Source organism: Balaenoptera acutorostrata, chromosome 14 (genome assembly GCF_949987535.1).
Source record: "Balaenoptera acutorostrata chromosome 14, mBalAcu1.1, whole genome shotgun sequence".
Taxonomy (NCBI): Eukaryota; Metazoa; Chordata; class Mammalia; order Artiodactyla; family Balaenopteridae; genus Balaenoptera; species Balaenoptera acutorostrata.
In genome coordinates this window covers 21,563,258-21,582,868 of record NC_080077.1, presented here as the reverse complement: position 1 = coordinate 21,582,868, position 19,611 = coordinate 21,563,258, and the positions used below count along the sequence as shown (strand labels likewise).

The window sequence follows — 19,611 nt, the reverse complement described above, 5'->3', positions numbered from 1 at the left end:
TCGCGGTGCACGGGCCTCTCACCATCGCGGTCTCTCTTGTTGCGGAGCACAGGCTCCAGACGCGCAGGCTCAGTAATTGTGGCTCACGGGCCTAGTTGCTCCGCAGCATGTGGGATCTTCCCAGACCAGGGCTCGAACCCGTGTCCCCTGCATTGGCAGGCAGATTCTCAACCACTGCGCCACCAGGGAAGCCCTCTATAGATTTTATAGTAATAATAGGTAGGACATAAATACACAATTCAAGATAACTCAGACATCGGAAAGACACCAGAAATTGGGAAGGGGAAATACAAATTTGAGGAAAGGTCTGCTGATAGAACTTTGAATGCATTACTATCCTCTTTTGCCCAGGAAAAGCTATGAGAGCGCGCCAGCACCTACCTGAAATCTTAAGCAGGTGTGCTTATAGCCTATTTGCTTAAATTACTTTCAAACGTTTGAGGAATGGCTTGAAAAAGAATAAACATTAGTTTCCACCTTCTAAGATAAGGTATGCAAACACCAAAGAGATTCTGAATATATTTTATTAGTCCAAATGCCTCTACTGTCAACAGAGTCTAGGAGGGTTTTGTTAACTGGATGTTTGAACGCAGTTCGTTAAGCGGAAAATAAAGACCTGATTAAGCCTGGTGCAGCCTAGAATAGCAAGGCCCCAGGATCCTCCGTTGCTAAGGCAACCAGCTCCGCGCCCGCCCAAAGGAGAGGGAACCTGAAACTTCGGTGACCCGGGAGGGTGCCCACCTTCCTTCTGTGTACACAGTTTTTTTGTGTGTGTTTTTTTTTTGTTTACGATTGGGAATAGGCATGGAATACAACTGTCAACGGGGACGCTAGATTCGTGGCTTCTGTTCTCGGTAAAGGGCGCTATAAAAGCAAGTTCATTGAGAATCTGCCTGCTAATGCAGGGGACACGGGTTCGAGCCCTGGTCTGGGAAGATCCCACATGCCACGGAGCAGCTGGGCCCGTGAGCCACAGTTGCTGAGCCTGCGCGTCTGGAGCCTGTGCCCCGCAACGGGAGGGGCCGCGATAGAGAAAGGCCCGCGCACCGCGATGAAGAGCGGTCCCCGCACCGCGATGAAGAGTGGCCCCCGCTTGCCGCAACTGGAGAAAGCCCTCGCACGAACCGAAGACCCAATACAGACAAAAATAATAAATAAATAAATAAATAAATAAAAAAGAAAATCCTTTAAAAAAAAAAAAAAAAAAAAAGCAAGTTCGCCCACAAACACAGACACCTCGTTTCTCGCCTCGTCGCAGCTCACACACCCGCAACTCTCTTCCGCAGCTGATTTAATTTTGGCCAGAAAAGCCCCGCCCCCCCGCCAATAGCTTCTCGCGATCCTTGAGACGGCGGGAGCTTTGCGTAACTTCCGGTCGTGACCCTTCAGCCTTCCGGCGATTGGTCCGTTTTCACGGCCTACTGCGTGACTTCTCGGCCGGTTCCCGGGGCAGCACGTGTGGAGCGACGTAAAGACGCGGCTGCGAGCTGGTCCTCAGTGGCGTTCGGGAGGTACCGTGTCACCTTCCGTCCGACTAGGAGAGAGCCGTCGCCCGTCTTTAGGGTGAGCGCCGAGCGGCTGCAAGCATGGTGAGCAAGCCTCGCTGTCTCGGGGGCGGGGCGCTCTGGTTTGGCAGAGACCGGGCTGGTTCCAATGGCGCCAGTGGCTACTGCGGCCTGGAACTGGGAGGGCTGGTCCGAAGGTGAAGACAGGCGACTTGTGGCCCAGTGCACCGGTTTGGGTCACCCTCACCACCCCGGGCATAGTTTGCAGTTTAGAGTGGGTCTCCCGCGGCCAAGCGTTCCTGGGGAGTAGACAGAAGAGAATGGCCTACCCTTTACCACCTCCCCGTCCCGAGAGGCCTAAAAACCTGTGACATGGCAAACAAACGCGCCCCCCAGTGCTTCATGGGGTCGAGCAGAGAGGGAGTTGCTAGTCTCTCCAGACATTGGAGTGGCAGGTGTCTGCCCCATCTGTTTGCTCTGGGGAAAGGGAGGGTCTAAGGTTGGGCCCGAAGCAAGGCGGCTTACTCAACTGGAATGATGCTTTCTCAGTTCAGAAAGTTAAGGTTGTGTAGTGAAATAAAAACGCAGAAGGATGATGAGTCTTACTAAACTTAAGCTGTTGTGTCATGGTTTTGTTTAATAGTTGGTACAGGAACTGTCTTCCTCAGATTTTCCTGTGGCAGGCTCCTGTCATTCTGGTTCAGACTGTCAGGGACCTTCTCTGAGCGCTCATTCTAAAGTAACTCTTGAGCTATTTGCACATCGCTGTGTTTTGTTTTTATTGTCTTTGCCTGAAATCATGTTCTTGATGATTTGCTTGCAGAGAACAGGAACTTTGACTTACCTATTGCTGTATTCCAGCGCCTACAACAAGGTCTGGTACAGAGTAGGTGCCAACAAACGTTTGTTGAAGGAAGGTGGTATACATTGTATTGAACGTAGTTGATGTTTCTTGCCCTGGAAGCGCAGGTTTTAAAAATCTGTAGATCATAACATAACTTATTGAAGATGCCTATGTGGACTATGGTATTATTCACTGTTTCGTTGTTGTTCTGATTTATTTTATTATTCTGATTCTGTTTCTTTGAAGCCTCACAGGAAGAAAAAGCCCTTTATAGAGAAGAAGAAAGCTGTGTCTTTTCACCTGGTCCACCGGAGCCAACGAGATCCTTTAGCAGCAGATGAGACTGCACCCCAGAGGGTTCTGTTGCCTACACAGAAAGTGGGTCCTGTTCTATATCTATAGCTAATAAGTTTGTAGGTAGACTGTTGATAGTTTTTAATAAAGTATGTTAGCCAACTGCTATTTTCAGATAACTGTGATCTTCTGGAAAACAAAATCTGTGATTTAATTTTCAGTAAATATATTCTTTTTTTGTTTTGTTTTTGGCTACGTTGGGTCTTCATTGCAGCGTGTGGGCTTTCCCTAGTTGTGGCCAGCGGGGCCTACTCCTCGTTGCAGCACGCAGGCCTCTCATTGTGGTGGCCTCTTTTGTTGCAGAGCACGGGCTCTAGAGCGCAGGCTCAGTAGTTGTGGCGCACGGGCTTAGTTGCTCCACAGCATGTGGGATCTTCCTAGACCAGGGCTCGAACCCGTGTCGCCTGCGTTGGCAGGTGGATTCCCAACCACTGCGCCACCAGGGAAGCCCAATATGTTCATTTTTACTTTGTGCATATTTATTTTGATGGACAATTTATCTTTATTGGAGATGTTTAAATGAGCAATCTTGTAGAGTAGTGGAAAATATTTACTAAACCATCAGCAACAAGGCTGCATGGTGTTATTTAGGGCACAACCATATGCTTAGTCTCTGCTTTCCATAAGATCTTGGTGTTTCGTAACCACAGACTGCATTTTGCCTCCTGGTCATCTCATAAAATATAAAACGCATGAGTTACCTTTAGAAAATACCAGGGAGCCTTTAAGAGGTTGATTTGGTAATTATCAGTCGGAGTATACTTGTTAAGTGTGGGTAATGTGAAAGGAAGTGTTGGAGAACACTGGCATATGTAGCTTTTTAGTAAAGCCAGTTGGTATTGTGCATTGAGAAGTTTCTTTGCATATAAATACAAGAAATTGTACTTACCTTTCAGTGCCCCCTAGTCTTCTAATCCTCCACATACATGACAAAACAAAGTGTGTGTGTGTGTGTGTTTCTTGGCTTAAATTGTTGCCCAGAAATGTCTAGTGGAAGGAGGAATTTTTTTTTATTCCATTTTAATTTTATGTGGCATTTTGTGTTTCCTGAGTTTGTCAAGAATTCTTTGTCTCATTCCTATCAGCCAAACTGTTCATGAGCCATCTGTCCCCTGTTCTGAAAGCTGTGCTCATTGGAAGGTTCCTGAGCCTTATCCTTGGAACAGGTGCTAATTCCGTTTTGTTTATGATCCTAGATAAAAGATGAAGAAAGGCGAGCAGAGCAGAGGAAGTATGGCGTGTTCTTTGATGACGACTATGACTACCTGCAGCACCTGAGGGAACCGTCTGGGCCCTCAGAGCTCGTTCCCACAGATACCTGTGGTGCACCTTACAGGGAAGATGAGAAAGAAGAAGCTTTAGCAACTTCAGTAAGACTTTTTAGCAATTCACATGTGAGAGAGAGTGTGTGAGGAGCTGTGAGTGAAGAACCACCATTTTTTAAATCAAGATAACTGTTTGGGGCAAGAAGTGGTGTCAGTCTGAAGAGGACAAAGATAAGCCATGCCTTCGCTTGAAATTGTATATGTGTGTATGCACATACATAGCGTCAGGAGGGAGTAGGTCTCCTGTTCTCGGGTTGTTGAAAGTAATGGTTTTTGACAAGGTTGGAACTTTTGATTAATAGTTACGGTCATGCTAGGTAGCACTTTTCAGTAGAAGAAAAGCTGCCCATGTTCTGTATGTTAACAGCTTAACTGTTTCAGCATCATAAACTGCTCTAAGATAGGCTTAACTTCTGTGGAACTTCTGCAGAATGTTCAGATCTTTAACGCTTGTAGAAGCTGCAGGCTAACCCTAAGAGAGAATGGAGGCAATAGATTGTAATGAAGTTTCTGTTACTCTTCTCAACAAAAATGCAGTCCCCTTTAATTCTTTATCTTTTAAGTACATATGAGAGCACATGTTTATATGAAATTAGTGCTCCTAATTTAAGTTCTGTTTTCTTCTACCTGCTTATGTTAAGGATGCCCATGTTGCATGCCTTTGTTATCTCATTTTTAATTTAGTATTAGTATAGAGTAAATTTCCCTGTGAAACTTTTATATCACTTGGCACTTAAAAAAAAGAAGATACTAATGTACTGTGTTTATTGACAAAAGAAGAGATACAAAGGGCACCAGTTTCCCCTGCTTCTCATTCTCCAGTCCTTTCATGGTCTAGACATTGTTTTCCTTGGGGAAGATGTGATCATAGCTCTTCCAGTCTATACTTGTTGCTTAAGGAAGGTCAGAAGGGTTAGGTTTCAGGGTATCATACCAAAAAAGAGGTAATAACTGCACCTGTTCATTCACTCACTAGGTCATAGCTGTCTTGTGAGGCCTCACACCCCACTGCCACATCTTTAACAGAAGCTCCTTCTCTACACCTTCTTCCCCAAGGCTATTGTATCAGTAATAGGATATGTATCTTATTGACTCATTTCCTTCTACGACCCACTGAGGGAGGGGAGGTGGTCCAGTAGTGACTTAACATCTTTATCTTATGTAGTAAGAAAAGTTTTAATAAAGTCCTGACATTCTTCTGGCTGAATTGTGTTGGCCAGTAAAAGATTAGCTTTTAATTCTTAATTCATTTTGGGTTAAAGTAACCACTATCGAATTGGCTTTTCTAACAGAGTAAGACTCTTTCTTTTTCTTTTTGCCATGCCGCGTACGGCATGGCATATGGGATCTTAGTTCCCCGACCAGGGATCAAACCCATGCCCCCTGCAGTGGAAGTGCAGAGTCCTAACCACTGGATCACCAGGGAATTCCCCAGAATAACACTCTTTACTGGACACTTCCGTGATGTTTATAAGGACGAGTGAATTATGTTTGAAAACAAGTGCCATTGGTTTTCTGTAGCATGATGCAAAAGTACGGATAAGTCCCATGTGTTTCTTCAACTTTAAAGTAATTTGTTACAAACCACGAAAATTGAGTAAACCAGCAATATTGAATACGCCCTAAAAACAAAAGCAGTGCAGAAAGACAGTGGAGAAATTATTAATGCTTGATTAGCCCCTGATTTTCACTTGAAGGAAAGCAGGTGCTGCCACAGTGGAAAGCAGTTGGGCAAACCTCGTGTAGTTCAGAACCACTGCAATCACTAAAAAAAATTACAGTTCCCTTTTTTAAAAAATGTAATCACTATCTACACTTTAATTATATATATGATTCTTTGACTGTTTTTCACGATTTGAAAAATATCTCCAAAGGTAATTCATTAAGTGCAAGCTGATCCTCCCTTTTTTTTTAAACCCCGGTTTCCAAGGATAGATAATCACAAAGAGCACCTTAAATATATTTTACCACAATTTTTAAAAAATTAATGTAATATGCACCAAAAATCATTAGATTGTGCACTTTAAGTGGCTGAATTTTGTAGTATGGGAACCATATCTCAGTAAAGCTTTTTTTAAATAGGATTCTACAGCAGAAAGCCAGATCTTTGTCCATGTTTATGCCATCGAAAAACTCTGGAAGCCATAACAGCTTACTAGGTACGCACTCATGCTCCTCAGGCGCGCATTTCAGCAGTCTCTGTCTGTGAGCCAGTGAGAAGGTGTGCCGCAGCTTCCTGCCTGCTGCCAGACTGAGGACGGGGTGGTGGGCAGGTCCACAGACAGAGAACACCTGGTGGTGACTCTCATTATTAACTAAGTGGTTGTAGGGATGAAACTGAAGCATAAGGACCGGTCAGAAAGTATGCGCCAGCACATGTTGAAGTAGATTGGATGGTTTGCAGAATGAGGGGAGTTCACAGGAAGGAAAGTTCCAGAACAGTAATCAAGAAGGGCTTCATGGTGAAGGAGGGAACTGAGCTGGTCACTAAAAGGGTGGCTTCGGGAATTCCCTGGCGGTCCAGTGGTTAAGACTAGGGCTTTCACTGCCATGGACCCAAGTTTGATCCCTGGTGGGGGAACTAAGATCTCACAAGCTGTTTGGTGCAGCCAAAAAAAAGAAAAAAGAAAAAAAAGTGGGTGGGTTCTATTAAAGAGAGAAGAAGGACCGTTCCAGCCAGAAAGAAGGGACGTGAGGTAGTATTGTGGGTCATCGTGTCCAGCACATGTGTGCTCCATAAGTTACTTTGAACTATTCCATAATGTGAGGAACTGGACTTGACTTACATGGAGGTTGCATTATTGAGTAACAGGATACATAGAATAGACCTTGAGTTTACAGTGCCTTGAAAATCAGGAGTGAAAAAACCTGTTAAAAGTTCGGGAAGGCCATATTATAAAATTTTAAGGAGTTTTAACCTGGCAGTAATACGAAGATTGGACTAGATGTAGACTGAGCAGCAGCTGTGGTCGTCTGTGTCCTGGTCAACCATGAGTAAGACGGCGCCCAGAAGACAGGTGTGAAGTGCCTGTACAAGAGAGGTCAAAGGGATGGGTGGTTAGAAGTGATTTACGACCACCCTAGGATTTAAGCAGCCAATTTGGAGAAAAGCTGTGCCAGTACTAGAGATGAGGACGTTATCTCTGGTTTAAATGGGAAAAGATTAATTTTGTTTTGAAATTTGAGGAGAGTGGAGTTATGAGACCTGGATTTGAATCTCAAAACCCCACTTAGCTAGTCTCAGGCAGGCATGCCGCTTAACCTTTCTTAGCTTGTGTTTCGCTGAAACATGCTGATAACTCACGGGGTTGTAAGGATTAAGTGGGATAAAATACTGGAGAAAGCTTTGTGAAGTACGGCAGGGAGGTTGCTTTTGAGATAATGATGGAATATACATGTTTAAAATATGTAACTGGAGCACAGATGAGAGACAATGCAGAATGTAGTTGTATTAGTAGGATTGCTGTAACAAATTACCACAAATTACCACTGGGTGGCTTAAAACAACAGAAATTTTCTTCTGTCACAGTTCTGGAGGCCAGAAGTCTGAAAGTAGGCTTTCAGCAGGGTTATTCCTTCTCTGGGCCTCACAGGCAGAATCTGTTCATGCCTGTCTCCTAGCTTCTGGTGGTTACCAGCAGTCCTTAGTTTTCCGTGGCTTGTAGGTGCAGCACTCTAGTCTGCCTCCACGCGTTCACATGCGCTCTCCCCGTGTGTCTTCACATGCGTTCTCCCCGTGTGTCTTCTTGTCTTCATGTGGCTTCCTTACAAGGACACACCAGTCAGTGGATTAGGCCCCCCCATCGCCCAGTATACCTCATCTTAACTGGTTACTTCTGTAAGGAATCTGTTTCCAAATAACGTCATGTTCTGAACTCCTGGGTGGACATGAATTCTGGGGGGGGGGGGGCATTTCAACTCTTCGTAGTTCAAAAGTATTTCTAAATAAACCTAACCATTGTGTAACTTCTTTTTCAAGACCACTGGAATTAAATTGCCTTCCTCAGTGTTTGCATCAGAGTTTGAAGAAGATGTTGGATTGTTAAATAAAGCAGCTCCTGTTTCAGGTGTGTATAATTTCTTTAACTTTTCAAGTGGATAGAGCTGTGTTTTACAGAAAGAAATGTATAGTAATGATATAGAGTTTTTTCTGTCCCTGGTAAAGTGCTTAAAGAACTGAGATGTGTTTGAATTCAGATTAGAGATCATTAAATTAGGAAGGGATGACTGTGATCTTCGTCCTTTTCTTTCATTGCCATCAAATTCTTAGTCTTTAAAGTTCCTGTTTGGAGTGGAAAGTGGGAAAATTATTTTTGGTGATCTAGTAGGGGAATTTTAGCCTCGCCTAACCTCTTACAAAGGAAACAATGATATTCAATAAGCCTTACATTCATATAGTGCGATCTTGAAAATACTTAATCTTTTAGCTTTCAGAGTTTCTCCCAAGAGTGTAGAAGTATTTTATAGAAGTCCATTTTACCGTCTGTTCCAGATACACCAAAAATTATGTTTGTTTTTTTGCAGTACCAATACTGTATTTTAGAACAAACACGGAAGTCCACAGAAGTGGTGTTTGATATTTCCTGCTAAATTACCTTAGTTATTGACTAACATTTGCCATGTGGCATTCATTCATTAATTCATTCTACAGATTTCTGAATTGCCACTATGACCGTGTTTGGGTTAAATCAGAATAAAAGCATAATCCCTGACCTCAAGGAATTTAGCATCAGTTGGGAAAGATAGACAATAAATGGGAAATTACGATTATAGTGCAAATGAATAAATAGTGGTGAGGCACCAAACCCAGCCTGGGGGAGTTGGGCAAGGTGTCCTAGAGGACATGAGGCAAGGTTGATTTCTTAGGTAGAACTTAGGCAGGTGAATGAAGGAGAGTGGGGTGGGGAGGAGAGGATATTCCAGACAGAGGAAACTATGTGCAAAAGCAAGAGAACACAGATACAGGAATCTGCACACCTTTTAGCATGCCTGGAATGAAGGGTAAAGATTAATATGAAATGAGGCTGTAGAGTCAGACAGTGGCCATTTTGTGAAGGGTGTTGGAAGCCGTGTCAGTTTACAGGTTTGAACTTGAAAGTTTTTCTAGGACTCTGTAGTATTTTTATTGATACATATAGAAGAAAACAGCTGAAGAAACCGGTTGGGATTTTTAAAAATCTCATAGTCTGAAAAGACAAAGTTTCACAGGCTACAAATACTAAATTTATTTCTTCTAACAGGTGAGAGTTACTTCTAACAGGTGAATTTAAAGCCCAGTTTTTCTGTGGGTAAAAGCTTTGGATTTTGCTAAATAGACACAGCTTAATATTGTAGATCTATAATGAAGGTTTTTACTAGTGGGTATTGAAACCAGAGGGATTTTTTTCTTTCTAAATTTTCTTGGAGTTCTCTATCTCTCTGTCTATTCCTGAACTGAACTTTTTAAAGTTTTTAATCATTGTTTTATCTTCAATACATAGGCAGAGTCTGGCATATAATAGCTACTCAGATTGTGTTAAGTGAAGGAAACATGCTTTCTTGGAAATTATTGCTCAATTTTTGTTTTCCTTCTAGGCCCTCGGCTGGATTTTGATCCTGACATTGTCGCGGCTCTTGATGATGATTTTGATTTTGATGATCCGGATAATCTACTTGAAGATGATTTTATTCTTCAGGCCAATAAGCCAACGGACGAGGAAGAGGGAATGGAGACACAGTATGTGTGGTTTGTTTTGAAGCAGGAATGACCTGACTGTTGCCTCTTCTATAGGATAGTAACCATTAGATGTTATAGCTGGAAGAGGCCTTCGAGAGCATTTAATCTGAGACTTCTGATTTTAGAGCAGAAAATGTGAGACTTGAGGTCTTTACAAACCATCGATAGATGGGGCTAAAGTCCAAGTTGCTTGATTGCTAGTTCATTACTTTTCCAGCCAAACCAGACGGGTCAAGCAGCACAGCTGTTCCTGCCTAAACAAGAATCCTGCCTCTGAAATACCCTCAAATTTTACTTGTGCAAAGTCATTTGGTTCTGTTGTTTTTCAAGTTGTTTTGACATTTAATTTATGGCTCTGACTTTAGGAAATCTGAGGCTGAAGATGACAGTGAGTGGGAAGATGTGGATGATGAGAAGGAAGGAGGTAGTGATGATGATAAATATGACCCTGCAGGCTCATCAGATGAGGATATGTCTTCCCCTGGAAAACCTCTTGGGGCTGTAGAAAATCACTTTTTCTGGGAAGAAGAAACGAAAAGTCGCTTTACTGAGTATTCTTTGACGTCCTCGGTCATGAGGAGAAATGAACAGCTGACCCTACATGATGAGAGATTTGAGAAGGTAAACTCTCCACGTAAGGGGCCTTTTAATACTAGTTCCTAGTACATTTTATGATATTGGAACCCAAAGCTAGAACTTTCAGCTTTAGAAACAGACTATGTCTTTTATTAAAACAGAGCATAAAACCACCCCAGTTTTAATTCTGGAAAGAATGTGTATAAGTCAGAAGGTGACTGATCAAACCTCCTGACTTCCTCGTAGAATCTGATATTTTGATTCTGAACCTCTCTGATCCCGATCCCTAATATTATGCTGTCTTCCTCAAGCATTGGCCTGAGCATAAACAAAATTCCATTTCTTTCCTTTTTTTTTTGAGTGATTTTCTTACTGTTACATCCCAGGGCCTAAAGTGGTATCTGGCATATGGCAGGGATTCAGACTGTTGACGTAAATGAGTAAATTCCTTCAAGGTGAATCTAAGATAAAGGTTCTGACTTTGCTGCCTTTTCACTAAGTACTCATTTCCCTCTTCTCTCCAAACAATAGGCAAACTATTAGTAATAACCTCAGTCTTCAGGAGTTGTATCACCCCCTGCTTATTCTTTTACAAAGCCCAGCAGAGTTAACAGCATTGGAATAATACAGTAAGCATCATCTAAACCAGAATGAAATTTGTACGTAAACAGGAGGCTCTTTAGTTACATGGTCTTTTAGCTTGCATAATCAGTGAATTTGAAAATATCTGTGAAATATTATGAGGTAAAGATTTCTGCCTAGCATTTTGTTCACCAAGCTGAACAGAATAACTGCCTTTCATTTTCACTTTTAAAATTGAAGTATAGTTGATGTACAATATTATGTAAGTTAGAGGTGTACAGTATAGTGATTCACAATTTTTGAACGTTATATTCCATTTATAGTTATTATAAACTATTGGCTATATTCCCTGTGCTTGCACAGTATATCCTTATTTTATACCTAATAGTTTGTACCTCTTAATCCCCTGCCCCTGTATTGCCCCTCCTCCCTTCCCTCTCCTCTCCACTGGTAACCACTAGTTCGTTCTCTATATCTGTGAGTCTGCTTCTTTTTATTTATGTTCACTAGTTGGTTATATTTTTTAGATTCCACCTATAAGTGATATCATACTGTATCTGTTTTTCCCTGTCTGACTTATTTCACTTAGCATAATACCCTCCAAGTCCATCCATGTTGTTGCAAATGGCAAAATTCCATTCTTTTTTATGGCTGAGTAGTATTCCATTGTGTGTGTGTGTGTGTGTGTGTGTGTACACACACCACATCTTCTTTATCCGTTCATCTGTTGCTGGATACTTCATATCTTGGCAATCATAAATAATGCTTCTGTGAACACTGGGGTGCACATATCTTTTCAAGTTAGTGTTTTTGTTTCAGATATATACTCTGGTGTGGAATTGCTGGGTCATATGGTAGTTCTATTTTTAGTTTAGTTTTTTTTTTTTTAATTAATTAATTAATTTATTTATTTTTGGCTGTGTTGGGTCTTTGTTTCTGTGTGAGGGCTTTCTCTAGTTGCGGCGAGCGGGGGCCACTCTTCATCGCGGTGCGCGGGCCTCTCACTATCGCGGCCTCTCTTGTTGCGGAGCATAGGCTCCAGACGCGCAGGCTCAGTAGTTGTGGCTCACGGGCCCAGTTGCTCCGCGGCATGTGGGATCTTCCCAGACCAGGGCTCGAACCCGTGTCCCCTGCATTGGCAGGCAGATTCTCAACCACTGCACCACCAGGGAAGCCCTATTTTTAGTTTTTTGAGACGCTTCCATACTGTTTTCCACAGTGGCTGCACCAATTTACATTCCCACCAACAATGTACAAGGTTCCCTTTTCTCCACATCCTCACCAACATTTGTTATTTGAATTCTTTTTGGTGATAGCCATTCTGTCAGGTGTGAGGTGATATCTCATTGTTGTTTTGGTTTGGGTTACCCTGATGATGAGCGATGTTGAACATCTTTTCATGTGCCTGTTGGCCATCTGCTTTTCCGCTTTGGAAAAATGTCTATTCAGGTTTTCTGCCCATTTTTTAATCAGGTTGCTTGGTTTTTGTGTTTCTGATGTTGAGTTGCATGAGCTGTTTATATATGTTGGATATTAATCCCTTACTGGCCACATCATTGGCAAAAGTTTTCTCCCATTCTGTAGGTTGTCTTTTTGTTTTGTCAGTGGTCATTTTCATATTGAATGGCAGCCTGTATTCAGACTAGATGTCAGCCTTAGAGTGCTGAGTAGAATGTCTTCCACACCGTACTGTCACGGTGCTGAATCCCTGCTAACACTTCAATGGTAGTTGTGATCCTCCTAGGGCTGAAATAGTGTACAGGAGTAAAAGTAATGTAAAAATAACACTTAAATGCTATGGTCTTAATGCATACATTCATTTTTCAACTTATCTTTTTTCTTTATATTCAAGTTTTATGAGCAGTATGATGATGATGAAATTGGAGCTCTGGATAATGCTGAATTGGAAGGTTCCATTCAAGTAGACAGCAATCGCTTAGAGGAAGTTTTGAATGACTACTATAAAGAGAAGGCAGAGAAGTATGGTGACTTCCTTGATTACTTCCTTTCTTTCGTTTCAAATAAAGTCTATAATCGCACAGCTGAATCTAGAAAATCACCCAGTCAAGATCCATGTTTAGAAAATGTATGTTTTCCTTAACCTTTGGCTCACATTTTGCTATTAAGAGTTCTGAAGCTGAATATAACAGTGGGTGGAAACATACTGAGAACCACTTTCTCTATAGCTTTGACCTGAGAGTCATGATGGAATAACTGAGGATTAGAGTACAAGGTCATGTTCCACTTGGAGAAGGAGATGGTGCTTCTAGCCTCTTTGGCTGAAGAATTACTCTGACTTCTAAGTATATACACTCTTCATCTTCCTGAAAAAGGTGTTCTGAGAAGTAGATCAGAGTTTGTCTCTGCAGCCTGATTAGCATAACTTTCTATCCAAATATTTGGTAAATCATCATCCACATCAAGGTGATTTCTCTGAGAGAAACTAATGAAGTGTTTACATCTGCTAGAAAGGTCTGATGTTCCCTGATCACTATCATATGTAGATCCCAGAGCAGGACAAGGGCTATATTCTTTGAGTGAGTTATTTGAATACTTTGAAGAAGCATATGGGCTGATGCTTTTCAAGGCTTTAAAAAAGATCATGTTATATAGGAAAGATGCCATCTTGTTTAATGTGTTAAAACCTTGCAAAGACGCAGATAGAATTTTCCTATCAGCAGAATGTATGTCCAAAACCTGCTGTAGAGGACAGGCAAGCCTGAGTAGAGCTGATTTTGACAGGAAGTGACAGATGGAGCAAATGAGTTTGTGGATTTTAAAAAATGTTGTAGTTCCCTAAGCTCTTTAAGTGCAGTTTCAGTAACATAACAGTGTAATAATGGGTGGTATTTTTTTCCCCTCCTCTATCTTCATTTTTGAAAACTCAACCAAAAGTTGTGTAAAACTGAATACTCTTGAACCCTTCGAGGATCAGGACCTGCCAGTGAATGAGCTCAGTGGGTCTGAGGAGGAAGAGACTGTTACTGTAGTTCTTGAAGAAGCCAAAGAGAAGTGGGATTGTGAATCTATTTGTAGTAAGTATCTTAGTGTCCATTTTGCTGTTAAAAGTATGATAGTAATTTTAAAGTATAGGGTACATCAACTTTTTGGAAAAGTACATATTTGTGAAAATGATTTTGAAAAAATTTCAATTATTGAGTTGTAATTGAAACATTTAAAAACATAAGAGAGACTCCATTGTTATTTTGAACTATGAAAACACTAAAGTCAGGAATATAGGAGGAACTCAGTAATGTTTGACTGAACTGAAAGTATACTTATTGATACATGATTTTTGTGTGTGTGTGTGTTTTTTTAAGGTACATACTCAAATTTATATAACCATCCACAACTTATCAAGTATCAACCAAAGGTAAGTAAGTCCTAGTGTCCTGAGCTATTCGAAATATGCAGTGCAGGAAATGGAGTGTACAAATTATTTTCTCACAGTAGCCCCTTTGTGGCTTGCAACACTATTATGAAAAGCAACAAAAATGTGCCATTAGTGAGCTGTTTTTTAATAGGAGTGGAAAAAACCACAATGCCATTTGATCTTTCTTTCAGCCCAAACAAATCCGACTATCTTCTAAAACAGGAATACCTCTCAACGTCTTACCTAAGAAAGGACTCACAGCAAAGCAAGTTGAACGAATGCAGATGATTAATGACAGTGATCTGCCTAAGGTGTCAACCCAACCACGTTCTAGAAGTGAAAGCAAAGAAGATAAAAGAGCAAGAAAGCAAGCTATAAAAGAAGAGCGCAAGGTAAAGTAATTTTTTCAGATGTGAGATTTAGAAAGAGCTGGGGTGGGGGTGGTCACGGGAATTTCCTTTTGTAAAGTCAGTCTGCATCAGTGTGAAGATTTGAATAACAGCATTTTCTCGCACAGGAACGGAGACTGGAGAAGAAAGCTAACAAATTAGCCTTCAAACTGGAGAAAAGAAGGCAGGAAAGAGAGCTGCTGAACTTGAAGAAGAATGTTGAGGGTCTAAAACTGTGACAGTGGAACATTTAAGATAAGGTGCATTCCCCATTACGGGCTCTTTGTTATGTACAATAATGAACGAGGATCTTCAAAGAGATAAAACTGTTCGCTCTGCAATTTTTACTGGCAGGTATTCAAAAGAAAACAGTACAATATTTGTGTTTATACCAGTAAGTTTTCTCTGCCAGCTGTCTTGTAAATATTGTAATATTTTTAAATTTAATATTATAGGCTTAAATTTGCTTAAATAAATGACTTCATGAACATGAAATGTTTGGATAAATTAAAGGAAAATGTCTTCATAACTTAAATGGAATTGATTTGTTCTTCATTTATTTGTGTGGTTGTTCCAGTTGCCTTTTGCAGATGTTCTCAAATATTTCTTTGAAATCTCTCCACTCCTTTTCAGTACTTAAGTGGTTTGATTTCCTGTATGTAGAAAAGAAACCCAGTTAAGAACTCATTTGAAATAGAGTGGCAAGAAGAGCTTCCACTGAGAAGGTTCCACTGGTAGGAATCTAAGTTTCCCCTTGCTGTCTGCAAAGGGTTATTTCAAAAGGATGGTAAAACAATATTGAGGTTATTGGGACTCAGTTACTGGCTGACTTGTTCTTGGAATTTAGGAAGAGTGAAGACAGGAAACAGAATAGAAGAAACAATCAAGAAAACTTCCTTGGCTTCAGTGAGTACCTGGCTCAACATCAGAAATATTGACTTCAGTTTAAACTAGAAAGCTTGTCTTTTCAACGTTATTTAATGCTTGGAACCATTCACGCTTGATTAAAATACATAGTTGAAAACTTTCCCTGTTTTTTGATGAGATTTTTTAACTTCTCAACTTTTTCAAGGTTCACGCAATGACACATCACAATTGTTAATTATTTGGTAAACTGTGACTTTCTTGCAACAGACAAGTTGTTAGTGACCCATGTTCATGTGTCCATGACTAATATGTTGTTATCGGGACTGTTTTGAAGAAAAAAAATCTGTGGACACTGTTGGTCTGAGTTGGGTACAGAATGGCTGAGGCAGAACCATTCTTAGCAGGTGAGCTGCATTTGATATCTAAGTTATTAGAAAGTGTCTTCATCTATAATTTGATTATGGCTTTTCCTCAGCTGGGAGGTGTTACCTTGTTCTGTACGTTATCGGTTCTAAGTCTAATCATTGTAGAATTTTTAAAGGAGTTGTGAAAAACAGTAGCATTAGGTACTCTACCAACACTGATAGAAAAAACTTGGCTGAAGAGCTTGTCATTACAGAAGTAGAATACTGTATTTAAATGCCAGCCTGCAGAAGCAAAGGGCCAGATGATGGTTTATGTCAGTATCAGGAATGTACTAAATCCTAAAGAGATTGACCATTTATTTTGGTAGCCATCTCATTTGAAGGTTCTTAAAACCAGCAAGAATCTAGAATGTTACTTTGACTTGGTGCTCTTCAGATTCCATCTTCGGAGCTTTTAATTTCACCACACCTGACCCAAATGGTTTAAATTAACACGTTATATGTTTTGCAGTTAAGAGAATGTGCCTATAAGCCACTAGTCTTGGTGAAGCATATTGTGATTTAGACTGATTATCCTCCAAATTTAAAGATCTTGATTTTATTCTGGAAAATAGTTCTTACATGATATTTTGTATTACTTCATAACATTTTGGAATATTTACGATGTCAGTCATATAAACAATGGTTGGGAACTTAACATAAGCTCCATGTTAAATGCTAGGTGTCCAAAGCAATAAGAGGGTTTTGCCTTCAAGGACTGCATTGTCTGAGGAGGCAGGGTGTGTGCAGCAAAATACAACTAATGCCAAGTCACTGTGATAAGTACCACTTGAAATGAGGATCTTGGTACTTGCTGTTCCCCCTGAAGTGCTCTTACTGTAAATAAATCATCCTTAAGGATGGTGCTCAATTGTCACCTCCCCTATAAACTTTTCCCGGACCGTGTATTTAAAAATAGCACAAACAGCCCTCCTCTGCATTCCTTATGCTCCTTGCCTGCTTCATATTCTCCTTAACATCTACTGGCATCTGATTTTATCTTGCTTTTCAGTCTCATCTCACTAGAACAAACTGAGGGCAGGGTATTTTTGTTTACTACTTTATCCCCAAGGTCTAGAACAGAGCCTGGCATTTGGTAAATGGTCACTAAGAAATATAAAAATGAATGGGTAGTTGGGACAGACAATTCAGAAAAGAATTGCTTAAAGTTAGAGGAGAAAAGAATTGCTTAAACTTGGAGCAAAAGGACCTAGCCTCAGTGTTAGCCAGAAAGAAGACCCTAAGTATCAAAAGTTCTTACTATTTATGATTATTACCAGTGATGTATCCACATCTCTGTTGTGATGTCATCAAATCACCTCAGGTGAAGGACAGAACTTTAGCTATCTTGTAACTTTACTGTTAGATTATCAATACTTTTATGTTGCTTCTTGTGTGCTGACATTAGTATGTTTTATCTAGCTTGTTTGTTCCAGTTAAAGGTCAGAAGAAGGTAAAACTTCTAATGGCCTTATGGAGAATGTATAATAAAACAAACATACCCGCTATTCAAGTTAAGAAGTAGAACAAGTTATTCAAGTTAAGAAATAGAACACAGAAGCCACCTATAGGTGGCTTGAATAAATCCTCAATTTATTCAATTTTTCTTTCCTTGGGTAAGTTTTATGAATTATCTGGACTTTTATATTAATCATCACCTGCATGGCATCCCTGTAAACACAGTATCTTGTTTTTAGCAACTGAGAAGCACAAATCTAGCTCAGTGAGGGCAGTAATTGCTACCGTTTGATCAAGGCATCCTTGAGAAGATGAGCTGAATAGTTTCTGAGTCTGACTTCAGCTCTTAGAGTTTACAAGAGCCCCATGTGGTGATGTCAGTGAGCCAGGTGATGAGTGAGTCCTGGGAACACAAGTCACCATAGTTGAAGCATCCTGAATCTCCTGCCAAACTAGGCTTAGCAATTGTATGCTCATTTTATATTTTATGCTTCTATACTTATTATGACCTCTCTCTGTCTCTGAAGAGATCAGTGCAGAACTTTCCTGTGGAGTGAAATGAGTATCCTTAGCTTATCTAGACATGAGAGTATGAAGGGTGAGCAGGCACTTCGCTGGGATTTCGTCAAGCAAGCCAAGTATAGAACAGAATGAGAGCCAGATATATATAGGACATGCTATCCTCAGATTACAAAGGCAGTGAATATCTAGGTTATGACAGCCTTCAGCATGTCTGTGTCTTTAGTCACACTCCTCCAGCCTGAACTGGTTGCTTCTCTGGTTCTGGTGCCCAGCTGTTATCCTGGGAATCCCCTTCTCGCCCTCCTCTGTTGAATGCCTATTTTCTGTATCTTTTACTCACCTTGTTGTGGAGTATATCCTCCAGTAATTCTTGAGACAGAGTACACGGGATGTAAACTTTTTGAAAGCTTGCATGTCTGGAAATGTATTCTACCCCCATATTTGATTGATAGCTTGGCTGGGTATAAAACTGTAGGTTGTAAATAATTTTCCCTCAGAAGTTTAGAGAATTTTTCCCCATTTATTTCCATTTTTACTATCTGTAAATCTGAAACCATTCTGACTCCTCATACTTTGTATGTTACTTTTTTTTCCTCTAAGTAGGATCTCTGTCTTCAGTGTTCTGAAATTTTACAATGATATTTATTGTTCTAGGCATATTTTCATTTGTGTGGGTGTCCTCTCAAACAGGAGGCTCATGTCCTTTCACTTCTGGAAATAGTTTAAAATTATTTTTATTTTCTTCCTCGCATTTTCTCCTTTTCTCTTCTGAACTCCTATTATTTGGAGTAGGACCTCCTGGACAAGTACTCTTAATTTGCTTATGTTTCTCTCCATTTCTATGCCATTTCACTCTACTTTCTGGGAGATTTCCCTAATTCTATCTGCCAACCTACTGTTGAGTTTTTGATTTCTAAGAGCTTTAATTTTCTTTAAAATTTCTCTTTTGTTTACTTTGGGCTTACATGCTAGAGATTTTCCTCAGATCTTTGGAAATTCCTGTCTGTTTGTTTATGATTAATACTGGAGGACGAGAACACTAGGAACTCTGGGTGGGTAGCATTGGAGGATTTTGAGCTTTTTTTTGTAGGGTGGTCTGGGTGAGCTGTTTGGGAATCTTCCCAGTGTCAGTATCTTTTGCTCTTTCTCCATGGAATGATTATATTCCCAGGGAAGCTTCCATTCTGCCTTGAGAGTAAGGAAGGGTCTGGCAGGCAGAATTCTGTGAGCCAAGTAGAGGAAGGTGGGTGTGGGATATTCTCTGCTTCCAGCATCACTGGTCATGAGATTAATCACTAGATTATATACATAGACACACACTTTTGTGTGTGTGTATGTATATATGTGTATACATACACAGTTAATCCTCATTAATCATGGAATCCCTGTTTGCAAATTCACCTCCTCACTAAAATTTGTAACCCTATGTCAATATTCATGGTGCTTTCATGGCCATTCACAGATATGCACATACCAGTTAAAAAGTTGAGTCACCCAACACACATGTTCCCAGCTAAGGTAGAACAAGGTGATACTCTGCCTTCTTGTTTCAGCTGTCCTACTGTAAACAAGTGTCCTTTTTATGGTCTACTTAGTGCCATGCTTTTCATAATTTTGCACTTTTTCTTGGTGATTTCACTGTTTAAAAGGCTCCCAAGCATAGTGTTGAAGGGCTGTCTAATGCTTCTAAGTGCAG

The 19,611-nt window shown here is 40.6% G+C and overlaps 2 protein-coding genes across 2 annotated transcripts in view; both read left to right on the top strand.

Annotated features, from left to right (window-relative positions):
• The first annotated feature begins 1,417 nt into the window (after positions 1–1,417).
• LTV1 (LTV1 ribosome biogenesis factor) lies at positions 1,418–15,691 on the top strand. Its single transcript, XM_007171323.2, has 11 exons — positions 1,418–1,589; positions 2,596–2,727; positions 3,900–4,073; positions 8,008–8,095; positions 9,603–9,744; positions 10,110–10,365; positions 12,755–12,882; positions 13,798–13,937; positions 14,223–14,275; positions 14,467–14,667; positions 14,793–15,691. Exons 1-11 carry the CDS (start codon positions 1,587–1,589, stop codon positions 14,901–14,903), a joined length of 1,428 nt encoding a protein of 475 aa, XP_007171385.1. The 5' UTR covers positions 1,418–1,586; the 3' UTR covers positions 14,904–15,691.
• Positions 15,692–15,907: 216 nt separating this feature from the next.
• The window catches only part of ZC2HC1B (zinc finger C2HC-type containing 1B), a 31,524-nt gene continuing 27,820 nt past the window's right edge, over positions 15,908–19,611 (top strand). Inside the window, exon 1 of the mRNA XM_007171349.2 lies at positions 15,908–15,935. Coding sequence (XP_007171411.2) covers positions 15,908–15,935 — 28 coding nt within the window. The remainder of the gene's footprint in view (positions 15,936–19,611) is intronic.